Source organism: Leptonotus elevatus, chromosome 10 (genome assembly GCF_054856555.1).
Source record: "Leptonotus elevatus isolate MCC_2025b chromosome 10, RoL_Lele_1.0, whole genome shotgun sequence".
Classification (NCBI taxonomy): Eukaryota; Metazoa; Chordata; class Actinopteri; order Syngnathiformes; family Syngnathidae; genus Leptonotus; species Leptonotus elevatus.
In genome coordinates, this window is record NC_141248.1 from 16,175,341 (window position 1) to 16,189,722 (window position 14,382).

General features: G+C 38.5%; 1 protein-coding gene across 6 annotated transcripts in view; it reads left to right on the forward strand.

The window, feature by feature from the left end:
• cfap20dc (CFAP20 domain containing) overlaps window positions 1-14,382 on the forward strand; it is a 33,813-nt gene that overhangs the window by 5,240 nt on the left and 14,191 nt on the right. For all 6 annotated transcript variants that reach the window (XM_086087171.1, XM_086087172.1, XM_086087168.1 and 3 more), the window contains 6 exons: window positions 2,093-2,265; window positions 2,363-2,438; window positions 4,782-4,901; window positions 4,989-5,114; window positions 7,040-7,365; window positions 13,458-13,820. In XM_086087171.1, the coding sequence (XP_085943297.1) occupies window positions 2,093-2,265; window positions 2,363-2,438; window positions 4,782-4,901; window positions 4,989-5,114; window positions 7,040-7,365; window positions 13,458-13,820 (1,184 nt within the window). The remainder of the gene's footprint in view (window positions 1-2,092; window positions 2,266-2,362; window positions 2,439-4,781; window positions 4,902-4,988; window positions 5,115-7,039; window positions 7,366-13,457; window positions 13,821-14,382) is intronic.

The window sequence follows — 14,382 nt, forward strand, 5'->3', positions numbered from 1 at the left end:
TGCTGGTATGACTGATTTATGGAGTGATTACCGCTGCAGTATGTCCATTAGAATATAGTTTTGTTCATGTGAGCATTAATCAGCGCAGGTTTTCTCTTTAGACTGTTTAATTTGGTTGCGTGGGTGTTGTTTCTGTAGAACAAAAAATACAAATAAAATAAACATGAGCAATTGCATGTAAATGTCACGTCTATACAATGCTAATTAGCTGAGGTCATAATTACGCATGTAGTTCAAATATTACAGGTGAACATTAAAGCGGAAGTTGACCCAAACATTTTTTGGGACAATAATATGTTCTATGCAGCTCTGTGATTGGTCGTTGCCTGAGCCCTGAGCAACTGTGATGTCATCTTCAGTCGGCAGCAAATGGCAAAATGGCCGCCCCCTGAGATAGATAACAATGGCTGGATTTAGCTTCATGACTCTTATTCCACAAATATAATATTAACCACAATGTCATGTTTTGGACTAGTGAGGTCACATATAACATATTTTTGTCAAAAAATGTATAAGGTTGACTTCCACTTTAACATCAATGTACATAAACAAACTACAATCACTAACACTTAATATTGAGGCACTTGCTAATGTACGCACACATTGTGAGTCCATTTGTGGAGGAACTCAAACGTGTTAAGTTCCCCTTCATTAGCATGGGTCTTAAACATAGGTGGCCAAAAACATGCCTAATTAAAATTAAACTACACAAATAACAGGGTGCTGTAACTACTAAAATTGAATACAACCTTGCCTTTTGAACAGATGCGCTGCTTTTATTATCGTGACATGAAGACGACGATATGGTGGTAATTTCAATATCGCCATATGACATCTATAGTTACCTGCACTGATGTTAGTACTAACGTGAGAGTTGTCCTGGCTGGTCCGCCAGTATTGACGACAATTGTAGTTGCACTGGCAATAAGCTGAAATCCTATTCTTCACCAGCGCATCTCTTAATTCAAAGCCTATTTATAATTTTCAGCATTATAAAAAATTACTTTAATATTTTTCAACATGCCCAACGCTTTTATGTTTCCACAAAATGTTTTTGCCTGCATTGCGTAATTACAGTTCTTGTATGTCGGATGCAAATAGAGAAGTGTTTCCAGTTCAAGTGCACTTAGTTTTCCTACAGTTAAATGGGCGCATCATTTCGACTTCCATTAGCACTGAGTCTCTTGTACTTGATTTCCTCCTCATATACAAAGACATGCACCAGTAATCCAGTCCTGCAGCCTGTGTGGCCTCTTTTATCGCCACATATTTATTTGTTCTGACAGCCGTTTCAGTCGTGTTGACTCAAGCGGCGGGGCCCGCATAAGACAGCGGCGACCACCTACAAGAATGAACTTATCGTGATTAGCATCATTAGCATACCGTTCCCTCATCACAATTAAAGAAGACATCCAGTTAAACGGCGACAGCTTTGCCTGCTTGCCCCAGTGCCTTGTCAGGAACTGTTAGGTATGAAGTCGCAATAAACAACGCAAACATCTCAATCCCACGCAAAATGTATTTGATTCGGGGTCGCAGATTGTTTTTATTTACACCTCCAGGAATTAGGCGTGTGTCACTAAAAGTTTATATTGCCCACCTTCTTTCTTGAGTTCTTACAGACTGCTGCTTCACCGCGTGCCTGTTTGCATTGCTGTCTGCACCTTTTTCGAATTCGCTACACAAACATCACACAAGTTTGTACCTTTTGTTAGAAAAGTGAAACACGCTGCCAAAGTAAATAAATCCCCGTGTAGGTTGCCGATGCTCCAGTGTTGGCAATATGATGCTCACTTGAACTGTTCTTTATTCCGAGAATCAAATAGGCCAGTCTGAATCCCACATGATACAAAACTGGAAAAATTGCCACCGGCAGCTTTTTCCCTACATTTTTAAAATGTGCCCATGCCTTTCACAGCTTTACCGTATTGATCGTACAACTCCAAGTGTTATCATCATTCATCATCATCATGCTCGGCATTAGATAAAGTGTTTATTATTTGCAGCCCCACTTTCAGCCTGAGCATCTTTGCTAAATGATAACTGTTTGAAGATCAATACCCGTCAATAAGTAATGTGACTGTCTGTGAAGGGCCTGACCAGCATCCTGCCGCCAGATCAACCACTTCTCACAGAAGCAAGCCGCAGGCAGCTCCACACACGGCCTCAGGCTCAAGATCCGCAGCGCCGGCAACACTTGCTGGAAGAAAAGGCGGCCCGGCCACAAATGGGATGGAAAAAGGAGAACCCTGTAACGAGAAAACGGTATTAACACAAATTCCATCACATTCCTGTTTATGTTTTCGGCCAATCATGTCATGTATGACTATAATTAATTTTGTCTTTGCGATACGCCCCACAGGCACACTTAAATCCGACACACCAGCAGTTGAATGCACAGATTGGAGATGCAGAAGCATCACGCCTCCATCAAGCGGGTAATGATCAGTTTTGATATCTGGTTTGGCAGTTGTACTGTAAGTACATCTCACTGTATTATGTCACCTTGATGTGCAGCAGTTCTAATGGAAACTGTGTTGTAAATCCACCAGCTTAGGTACGCAATATAAGACATGTGTAAAGAGTTAACAATATAATAATTCCACAATTTTCTCTGTCAGAAATGTTAAAAGCGAAGTCAACACTCAAATTGGCTTTACAATAATCTTTTCTATGCAGCCCTAGTCTAAACACAATTTCTGATTAATTTTGTGTTTGTGGAAAATCCACCTGTTTTTATTCATGTCAGGGGGCGGCCATTTTGCCACTTGCCACCCCCATTCGATACGTATCTCGATGTATTTCAAAGTGGAATGATTTGATTCGGTTTAATTTAATGCACTTGCATCTTTTAAATAAAAAAAAAGGACTTTCCGGTTCAAACCGTTTTTTCTTACACCCCTATCTTTACGGTTTATTTCTTGCCTTGGTGAAATCAGCTCCTTTAACTCCTTCACTCCCAGCCATTTTCACTGGAGCAATGCACTTCTTTCCCGGCTGTTTTACTGGATTTTGGCTGATTTTGCAAGGCCCACTGAATATTGTGTTCTATTGCTATAAAAACATGGAATCTACCAAATGAAAGATTAGAGTCTCTTCTTTCATCGGGGGAAAAAAAAGATTATTTCTATCTGTTTCCGTCTTGCAGAAATTAGCACTAGAATATAGCTAAGTTTCATCATTATTCACACATCTATTGTGTGAGTAATTAGCTTTTTTTCAACATGACCCTGGTTGCTCTGCTGCCATCTGCTGGCCGTTTGTGTAATAACTACCATTTCTTCAACCGTTCTTTGCAGTTGAGAGGCTGCAATGCCCTAGCATTAAAAAATAAAATTAAAAAAAACGTATAAATATGTCTTTGGGGCACTTAAAACTTTTAAAATAGAATATATTTATATGTTTTGGGGAGCAAATTAGTTAAGAGACAGATCTGTCTGATGGGGTGAGACAGCCCGCATCCTGCCCGACATTCTGCTGGACCAATTGAAAGCCAGGTTTTGGTTTAAATAACAACTAGTGGGCTTAAACTCACTGGCACGTTCCTGTGGGCTACTGGCCGTCTCCTCTTCCACCTCGCTTGGCGGCGAGTGTTCGTTAATTTCACACTTGATGGGTTAGAGGCACTCCAGAGACCCAACTATTTGTATACAAACATTTAAAAAAGTCAATTTTCCACAATACTGTTGTCCCCTTTGAAAATAAGTGTTTATTTTGGTTGTAACTTGCAGTGTTGTAAAACTGCACTGCAACATATTTAAGATCATGTGATTCAAATTATTTAGCCCATGAGATGCAGCTTCTTTAGAAACAGTGCTCAATGTTATATTTCAGTGCTAACTCTGTGCTGTTTGCATATTCTGCCCTTAGCTTCCTCCCACGTTTAAAAAAACAAACAAAAAAACATCAGGTTAGTTGAAGATTACACATTGTGAAAGTGAGCGTGAACGGTTGTCTATGTGCCTTGCGATTGGCTGGCGACCAGTCCAGAGTGTACCTCACCTTTTGCCAAATGTCAGCTGGAATGGGCTCCACATGTGTAAATAATGTCATTTGCAATTTAGCTACCTGGTCCCTTTTAACTCATTCAAACCCAAAAACGTATAAAAACGTTTTTGATATTTTGTCCATCGCTCCCAACAACGTATTTATGCGTTTTTATGCTATAGCATACAGAAGGCTTTGATACAGCTTCTGACATGAAGAGGTCATTTAAAGCAATGGTAGTTATTACAAAAAACGGCCAGCAGGTGGCAGCAGAGTATAAAAGATCATGGGCCACGTTGCAACAAACTCTTTTTGCCACTGTTTTCAACAGGTTTGTGAATAATGATGAAACTTAGCTATATTCTAATGCTAATTGCTATTTAACGGAAACAGGAACAATTTACTTTTTTTCCTGATGAAAGAAGAGACTCTAATCTTTCTTTTGGTACGTTCAATGTTTTAAAGCAATAGAAGAGAATATTCTGTGGACCTTGCAAAATCTGTCGAAATCCAGTAAAACAGCCGGGAGCGAAGGGGGTTTCTTCAGTGAAAATGATTGGGAGTGATTTACCAAAATGAAGTTCATTGATACCTCTCTCATATTGAACCCCATTACATTGTGTGCGAGTTTACCTGGCAATTTATTGCCATTTTAACAGAACGCTCACTTGGGTCAAAATAAAGTAAAACACCTCATAAAACTGCGAATTAATATAAGACCTTGTGTTGCTGCTGTGCTGTGATTTCTTCACGAATGGTTTATTTCACGGTCTACTGGCATTTATTGTACATAGGAGCACCCTCCAGCTCGCGACCACATCCTCCAAAAGGCAAAGTGCTCAGCAAGCAAGCATTTGAGAAGAGAAAGTTACGATTCCAAAGCGCAGCGCCAGAGAGGATCCAAGTGCTGCTGGGTACACTGCAAAGGCTACAATGCATGTATAAAAGGACAAAAAAAAAACACTTGTGCTTTAAAATTGTGTTCTATTCTGCCCCTGAAGAGTCTGCTCATGTTGGCCTCAGCAGGAGAAATGAGACCAGAGAGAAATACAGTCCTCCATCAAGTGGGCTGGAGAGCAGACAAGAACCTTTGACCCCAAAAGGAACGATAAAGGTCCTAAAAGCAGGTGAGGCTCACATCTGATGGGATTGTTGAAGCACCACGATGGCACTTTCAGCCAGAATAATGACGACGTTTCCTCTAATTATTCAAAAGACATGTGAGCTGTCACCAGGGCAGCATTGAATCCAGACCGCTCTTATTTTTTTCAAATTTCACTTTGCTTCCAAATGCTACAGGAATTTTAATAAGCCTCGTTCTAGGTTGCATACATCACTGCTTTTGTTCCACCTTTTTAAATTTTGCATCACCCACGTCGAGGCCCTTTGCTGCGGATTTTTCAGCCGAGCTGTTCCTAGTCTTCTGTCATGCACGCAGCAAAAACAAGAGCGTTGGGAAGGTCATTGTGCGAACACGGGGGAGAAGCACGCATTCTCACTTAACATTATTCTCCAAAGTAAAAATACTTTGTGATGCACATTAAGCACAACCAGTATTACACACGCTGAGTAAGTCCATTTGTGAGTAAATTGAGACGAGAACATCATTATTTCAGTATTCATATATTCCGTATAGCATATTTTTGTTTGTTGGTTTCCGTGAGGTTATTCGTATGAAAATAGGTCCCAACACTAAATTCTAGTGGTTAGAACTGAGGTTCAGGGTTTAAATCACAGCAGTGGTAGCAAACTTATTTTGCCCAAGGCACTTTGGAGTTAAGACTTCCCTCAGAAGGCCATCATGATGGTGAAAAATGTTTGTTCGTCTCATTGTATTGTTACAGATACACAACAAATTGATGGATTACTAGTTAATTACTAATTGGCTAACTAGTAATTAACTCATTCACTGCCATTGACAGCTATAGACATAAAAATATTTTTTTTATTGTACATTTAGAACAGATATAAAATGTGTGATTAATTGTGAGTTAACTATTGTAGTCATGCGATTAATTACAATAAAAAAATTGAATTGCCTGATGCCCCTAATTTTAAATAATCTTTTCTTCTTTTTTTTAAATTAGGGACATCAGGCGATTAAAATTTAGAATTGTAATTATTCACATGACATCACTAGTTAACACACGATTCATCACACATGTTATATCTGTTCTAAATGTACAATAAAAAAAAATCTAGATTTTTATACTCTTGTTAACAAAAGTGGGGAAAAAATGTGAAACTAATAGAAATAGTACAAATGAATTTTTGACGTCTATAGCCGTCAATGGCAGTGAATGAGTTAATCGCATGACTTCAATAGTTAACTCATGATTAATCACAAATGTTATATCTGTTCTAAATGTACAATTAAAAAAATCTAGGTGTTCATACTCTTGTTAACAAAATTAGGAAAAAGATGTTAAACTAATAGAAATAGTTTAAATGATTTTGGGACGTCTATAACCGTCAATGGCAGTGAATGAGTTAATATGATGTAATGCATTGCAGTCCTCTATTAATTTGTTTCTTTGGCCATTTCGCTTGGCAGCAGCATCTTTCATTATTCGTATTTCTTAGGGAAGCACAATTTCTAGTCTATAGATGCTCCTCTGGAGCTTGCAAGTTCCTTTGGCCGGCCGCGCTCACAGTAGTTAGTTCATTAATGGTAATGTGGCACGTTAAATAAAAGTCAGAGTGACATCTCCCGGGTCCGGGGATTGCCACACAGTGGGCAATTAGAGGAAGCGATTATACTGACGAGAGGTTGAAACGTGCTTGCTCATTCATATCGAGAGGTGCCCCCATGTTTGAGCTCGGGCCCGCTGCGGAGTTTGAGCGCTCAGCGGCTCTCATGTGCACACATGAATGCGTGCAGCTTTTTTCTTAAGCTTGGACTTAATTAAATAATATGCTCCCATTTTTCTCAGTCGATCCAGCCAAGTGAAGACTGTGTTCTAATAGATTGAATCCTCTACTCTAGACCCTGCGAGTCTTTACATTTTTTCGTGTTAGATTTCAGTATTTCAATCGTTTTCTTTTATCCCAGACGAATGCAGTTTAAATTCACCGGGCACAAGTTCCATATCGCCCGCACCCACGCCAGCGGAGCCTCTCCCCGGCTCGACCCGGCCCGCTCCCTCTCCTGACCCGCGGGTCCGGAGCTGCTGGGAGAGTAATGACGAGGAGCCGGAGCTGCGGCTCGCTCTGCAGGAGGAGGTGTTCACTTACGCATCCCCGCCCCACTCTCCCAAAAGAGGCCAAGGCCGGGGTGAGCCGAAGATGGAGATGAGAGGCGATCGGGTTCAAAGCCCAAATGGGACACGCAGTGAGGCCCAGCCCGAAGATGATTTCATTGGCAGTGAAAGTGATGAGGTACGCTCATTCTGGGGGGAGGGGGGTACATATTGCTCACTATTGCTTTGACATAAAGGACCAGCTGCCTTGAGCTGCACGGTTTGCAGCATGGCGTCTTTTTTTTTTGCGGCGTAACAATGTTCAAAGTCAAACACAATCCTTTACGTGATACTGGTTGACTTCCTAATTGTAATTTCAACACTATTGATCTAAAAAAAAAAAAAACTGTATAAAATAAATTATTAAAAATTCGGGGCGTCAGGCGATTAAAATTTTTAATTGTAATTAATCGCATGACTTCAATAGTTAACTCACGATTAATCACACATTTTATATCTGTTCTAAATGTACAATAAATAAAAAATAATTCTAGGTTTTCATACTCTTGTGAACAAAAGTGGAAAAAAATGTTCAACTAATCGAAATAATTAATTCAAATGAATTTTTGACGTCTATAGCCGTCAATGGCAGTGAATGAGTTAATATTGTCTTCATAATTGAGCAGCCCTAATTTGATTTGTGTTTTATTAATAGATTGTTCTAGAATCTCTAGATAGGTTCCGTGCTTAAAAAGTGCAGTCTACATTTACACATCATGGATGTTTCATGGAATGTGAAAAGTTGAATTGATAATGCCTCATATTTGTTTGTATTATTTGTAATCTGACTTGTAATTTTACAAGCCTAATTTATATAACAAAAACATATATGATAATAAATTAGATACTGTTTATTTTAATACCAATTAATTTATTGCTTGTGTTTGTTTTTTTGTTTTTTTAAAGGACTTTGAATAAAATAATCACATATTAAATACTGAGGGGGAAAAAGATCACAATGACAATTTGATTTGAGTGTTTTGAGTTGCAAGCATGGTCACAGAGATTAAACTCACATGTCAAGGTACTACTGTAGTTACCCGAAAGTTCTGAACTTATCATCACAGGAAGTCTCTGATGTTTTTCTGAAGTCTTATGCAACACCACACATGATGATGGTTGGAAATTTTGTTTGACTTTCAAGACATCATTTTCCAGAATATTTGTAGTTGATCTCTCCAATTTCTTCTGCTTTGGAGGATGTCAATGTGAAATGACATCTCCTACAGTGCACACAGTCTGATGTCAATGTCACAATGCACATTACCTCGTGGAGGTTTTTTCACACTGCACATCTCACATTGGGGAATATACTTAAACTTAAAATGTCAATAGGGTTATTATAATCAGATAATGTATTAATGGTTCCAAAATTTATAGAGTAATTTTCTTTATGCTGAGCAAGGAAATTAAACCACGTTGAGTTTAAAGCCTGCTGCCTTCAAAGAAATGCTAATTGCTTTTACTTATTCAAAACTCTATAATAAGTCTTATAATTCCAATTTAATGGGAAATGATTTCCAACTGGCTTACAGTCATTACATTGTAGGGCGTGAAAGCAAATGAACAATGTTTGAACTTCCCTCCGCGATGCTTGCGCACACAGCTCCAAGTTCATTTGCGCCTTTCAAACTAAACATGACAGCATTATTGCAAAAAAGTGTTTGCGTGTTGGGATGAAGAAGAATGGCTTGTTTGAAAGGTTGTTTGTTTGGTAGTTAGCAGCATTAGCCCAAGTACTTTGTGAATTATTTGTAAATATTGTAATATATTTATGTTTTTTTATTGGACACATACAAAAAAACAAATGTAGTTTATTTTGAAGGGAAATTTATAAAGGTGTACAGTTAGTTTGGTGGCACCAAACCAAACTGACTTGTCGAGCCTTGGCTGCACTGATTGAGAGCCACTCTCGTGTGTTTTTGTGTTTTCTAGTCAAGTTAAGCCTGCAAATCATTACCTGTGCCAAGCTCAAGGATATTTTTTGATAGAGACAATACTATGCATACTGCATCAAAAACTTTGTTTATTGACACGTAATGTCAACTTTGAAAAAGGAAACCTATATTGATTCATTCACTAGCCACAACATTAGATGCACCTGAACAATTTGATCAAATCCAGTACAGGAATTAAAGGAAAATGTGTGCACCCTTTTAAAATTAAAATACATTTTTGAAAAAGTGTTATAAACTCTTTTCAATTCATTAAAACACAGCTATAGATTATATTCAGTACAACACTTTTAAACAATTATTTTGTTCCAACTGTTTGCCAACTAAGACACGACGAGTACAAAGTGGCAAAAAGGACATTTTACTCTAAAGGATTATTCAATACAGATTTATGCATTTATAACCCGAAAAGGAGCAAACACGTTATATTGTATGCTAGCTTGCTAATTTAGCAACATGCTAAGTCACACTGATGAGGGTAATTCAAAAATAAATGTAAAGGTCAAACTTTTCTTCTATCATTATATTTATACTGTGCAATAGGTGAAGCTAAGCCAATAGGCTAATGAGTAATTTATTTTATTAATTTATTTTTGGAATGCCATGGGAGGAGTCAGTTTTGAATAGTTTGATTATGAACAGGAAAGCGAAAAACTCTTAGGTATTGCCACACTAAGACACCAGTACAAAGTGGCAAAAGGACATTTTACTCTAAAAGCGTATTCAATAAAGATTCATATATTTATAACCCGAAAAGGAGCAAGCATGTTATTGTATGCTAGCTTGCTAGTTTAGCGACATGCTCGGCTGCTAAGTCACACTGACAAGGGTAACTCGGCAATATAGAACGAGGGTCAAACTTGTCTTATATCATATTTACACTGTGCAATAGGTGAAGCTAAGCCAATAGGCTCATGACTATTTTATTTTATTTTATATTTTTATTTTTATTTTTTGGGGGGTGGTGGGGGGGGGGGGGCATGGGAGCAGTCCATTTTGGATAGTTTGATTACAAACAAAAAAGGGAAAAACTTCGGACCATCTCTTTAAAATCATGTCTTCACATAATTATAATGCACACTTGAGATTGACATTAATAATGAAGCGGACAAATTAAATGTAAAATGTAGACCTATTCAAAATGTATTACAGTACCAGTAGTAGGGCTCCCTCTAGTGGTGTGTGAAAGAATCACTAAGTACAGTTTTGTTGCGTTTAACATTTTAATACAATAAATCCGAAGGTTTTGTTTTTAAACTCATTTGAGTAAAATTTGAAATAAATCATTATTCGATCTGTTTTTTTTGTGTTTTTTTTTACAAAATATCAAATAACATAGACGGTTGTGAAACCAGTTTGCAACACGCGACTTAATCATTGCAACGCGAAAAGCTTGCCTCGTTATTGAGTCGGCAACAGGGTAGAGAAAGCACACATGATTTATCTGACACACATTGGCTTGATTTGGATTTTCACTCATTTCTTCACTCGTCTTTCAAGGTGTTGCATCAGGTTCGTGCAATTCTTTTGAGCCATTTGTTCTTAAAACACAGAGAAATATTAAAAGCGCCGAACATTTTGCTTGTGATCAAGAGAGGTACATACAGTAGTTCTAGATCAACTGGCGTATGATTTGACTGAAATGCAAGTGTGCAAAGGAAGAAAAAAAAAGCAGAACAATATCGGATATGAACGTAGTAACAGACTGCAAAGCAATATGGTCACAATAATGCTCATTAATAGTTGTTTACCGGCTTGTACTTGAAGTAGAATGATGAAGGATGGAAAGAAGGAGAAAGCAAATAACATATGGCGCTGATAAGCTTAAGCCTCAAAGGGCTTATTATAACCTTTCACCCTGGAATAAAGCTCGCCGCAAATGGAGCCAGTTGAGAGAAGAAATGGAGACAAGACAAGGCTCTGTGTGCTCGGGGAGCTTTTGTGTTTCAGGAGAAGTGACGACTGCATTTAACGACTTTACGTCTCTCGATTTGCTGCTTGCAATTTCTCACTTTTTCACTCCAAATTGGCACAAACCCGTCAGGAGGGATGCTGCTTATTACAGTGTCTTCTTAACATTTCAGTGGGGTGCCCCTGTCTGTCTGTCAACAGTGCGGCACCATTATGCTTAATGTATCAGTCAATGTGAGAAACGGTATATACTCGAGTATTAAGTTCCTCGCTGAGCTCGGCACTTTTTGCAGAATAATCACTTGTGCCTGCTTCGCTTAACTTTGTGCTACGTACTCACACATACACCAATCTGCCACACCATCATGACCACTCGCACAATCTAATGAGCTCCAGTACAAGATCTGTATTAATAATTCTGCTTTCACAAAATCATTTTGAATGTCAACTATGCAATGTATTTATTTAATAGTTGGTTTTTTTTGCAGTGGTGCAGAAGTGCACTGCATCATTCTGAGAGCTGTTTTCATTATGTTGGTTTCCTCATTTAGCTGCGTGACAGAATCAAAAATATAACACACAGCTCTCTGTATGATGCAGTGCAGTTCCAGTGCAGAAGAGGAAGGCAACCCCAAATTATGAAATTATTATTATTTTTTAAAATTATTAATATTGCGTTTATGAAATATGAGTTAAGCAGCAAAATCCAGCCATTACTATCCATTTTGCCACGTTCTGATGACATCACAGTTGCTCAGGTCTCATAACGTCCAAACTCGGCTCAGCTGTAGAGAACAAGTGAGCCGGTATCTATATATATATATATATATATAATAATCTTACACAGTAATCTGTTAACTAGCATTTAATACGCAAAACAAGATGGAGAAGATAATTTCACTCGATTTAAGACAATAAATCTTAAGATGTCATAAATTTGCAGTGGCGTCATTTTCCTTGTAAAGGCGCAGAATGAAACAATCTTTGTGTTGGTTCTCATTATTCTGTACAAGTCTTTATAATGTTGTGATTTGGGTAGTTTGTGCAATTTTATACAGTTTAACAGACGGGAGCTGCACTCGTAAGGTTGTAATTACGGGAAACAAAGTCTGTTTATGCATTCCACTGTGCGTCAGCGGGTTCTCCGCGGTATCTCATATCAACGCATTTCTATGGATATTACTCAGACACAAAATATTATTTTTTAATTGTCTTTTGTAAGCACAACTTTTTCTTTATTTTATTTTTTTAAATACAATATTAACATATAACTTATCACAATGCAGGAAATCAGTCCAATGCTTCTCACCAAGTCAACCTTGCAAATAAAAGGACTCTGTGAATCCAAACTCAACCTCAGGCGCAAGCTGTAGTCCACAACATCCTGTAATGGATTGTGTTTGACAGCAGTGTTGTTATATGTTGTATTATGGCAGATACATTTGTGTTTGAATAGCCGTGAACATATTTTTTTCCCCCTTGCTCAGCCTACAGCCGTATAGTCCGTTTACTTTTACGCCACTGTGGTAAATAAAAAATCAACAGCAGTCAATGTGCATTTATTACGCGAGAAAGAAATGTTCTTACATATCTAAAACCATAAATGTATTACCGGGTATATGCTTCACACTATCAAAGCCAGTCTGACTCCAGCTCACCAGTAACAACATGGATAAATGATTTAAAGGGGAAGTCTTTTGTTTTAATCGTTTTTATTTTGCCGTTAAAAAAAAGGACACAAGGAAGGAAAAAAGTACAGATTAATGAACAAAAATATAAACCTAACTTTCTAAAGCCATCTTCTATCAAATATTTCTCAACTCTAAGAAACATACAGGAGACACATACTGTATATAATTTAAGCATGTGTTCATTCCTATTTTAAAAATTTTACTCTAGGGTAAATCAACCCCCCTCCCACCCCCCCCAAAAAAAATCTTAACAATATATTCTATGCAGCCCCACTAGTCTAAATATAGTATTCTGGTTAATATTGCGTTAGTGGAATATGAGTTAAGCAGCAAAATCCAGCCGTTTTGATCAATATCAGAAGGCTCTTCGAGTGAAAATGACATCACAGTTGCTCAGGTCTCAGGTAACAACCAATCACAGCTCAGCTACAGAAAACCTGTGAACTGTGATTGGTTGTTGCCTGAGCAACTGTGATGTCATCTTCAGTCGACAGCAACTGGCAAAATGGCCGCCCCCTGAAAGGGATAAAAACGGCCTGATTTTGCTTCATAACTCATTTTCCACAAATGTAATATTAATCAGAATGTCATTTTTAGACTAGTGAGAAATGTCTGACTTCCCCTTGAGATAACACACGCAATCTTTATGAACCTAATTCCTGTTCTTCTTCCAGGAAAAGAACCACGCAGCACTCCCACATTCTACATTAAACGCAGACTGCACTCCTGACATTTCTCAATGTCTTGATCCAAATTTGGAACTTCAAATCCAGCCTGAGGATCAAACCGCTGAGCAAACATCAGCAGAAGATCTTTGTCCAGCTGCCAGTGAAATGCACCTGCAGTCGCCAGATAGCGAGCCAGATGAAAATGAAGGGATGGCTTCCGGATACTGTCATTCCCCTTTTGATACCAGACAGGGCGAGAGGTGTGGGTCAGGTGACACAGAAGGACAGCACCAGGCTGTGGGTTGGAACAAAAGCGTATCACTGTCAAGGAGCTGCCTTCAAGAAGTCTCACTGGATGACCCACTCGAGGTAAGGTCTGCCCGAAGGATCAACGCTCATCCGAACAGTTTAACCGCGGGCGACAAAGACACACCTCGACACAAAGATAGCAATGCAGGGCAAACAATATGCTGCAGATTTACAAGTGCTTTTTAGTTTTTATTCCCGACTAACTTTGATTTGTAGCCCTGGAAATTGTGTTCCATTGCTGAGCATAAATCGGACTCACGGCGCAGATAAAATAAATGGCCTCATAGTAAAAACAAACAGTATAAGTATTTCAATATTTTCCATTCCATTCCAAACAGGATGTTCACAGGGTTATATGATAGGATGCTATAAACCAGGAAACAACGTATCCCCGTCTTTTTTTTTTCCAGTTTAGCCTGATCCCGTGAATTTATATTGGCACATTATTTGGGCTTATACCGTGGAGAGCGGTTATGAAAAGACAAAGCAGTCGAAAGCTTGTAGGATAATGTATTGATTTTATTTTAAGGATTGTAAAGTCATGAAGAAAGGGATCCGACTATATGGTGCGGTGACGAGCGAGCTTGAGGCGGGAATCCAAGATATCAGCATAGTCAGCGAG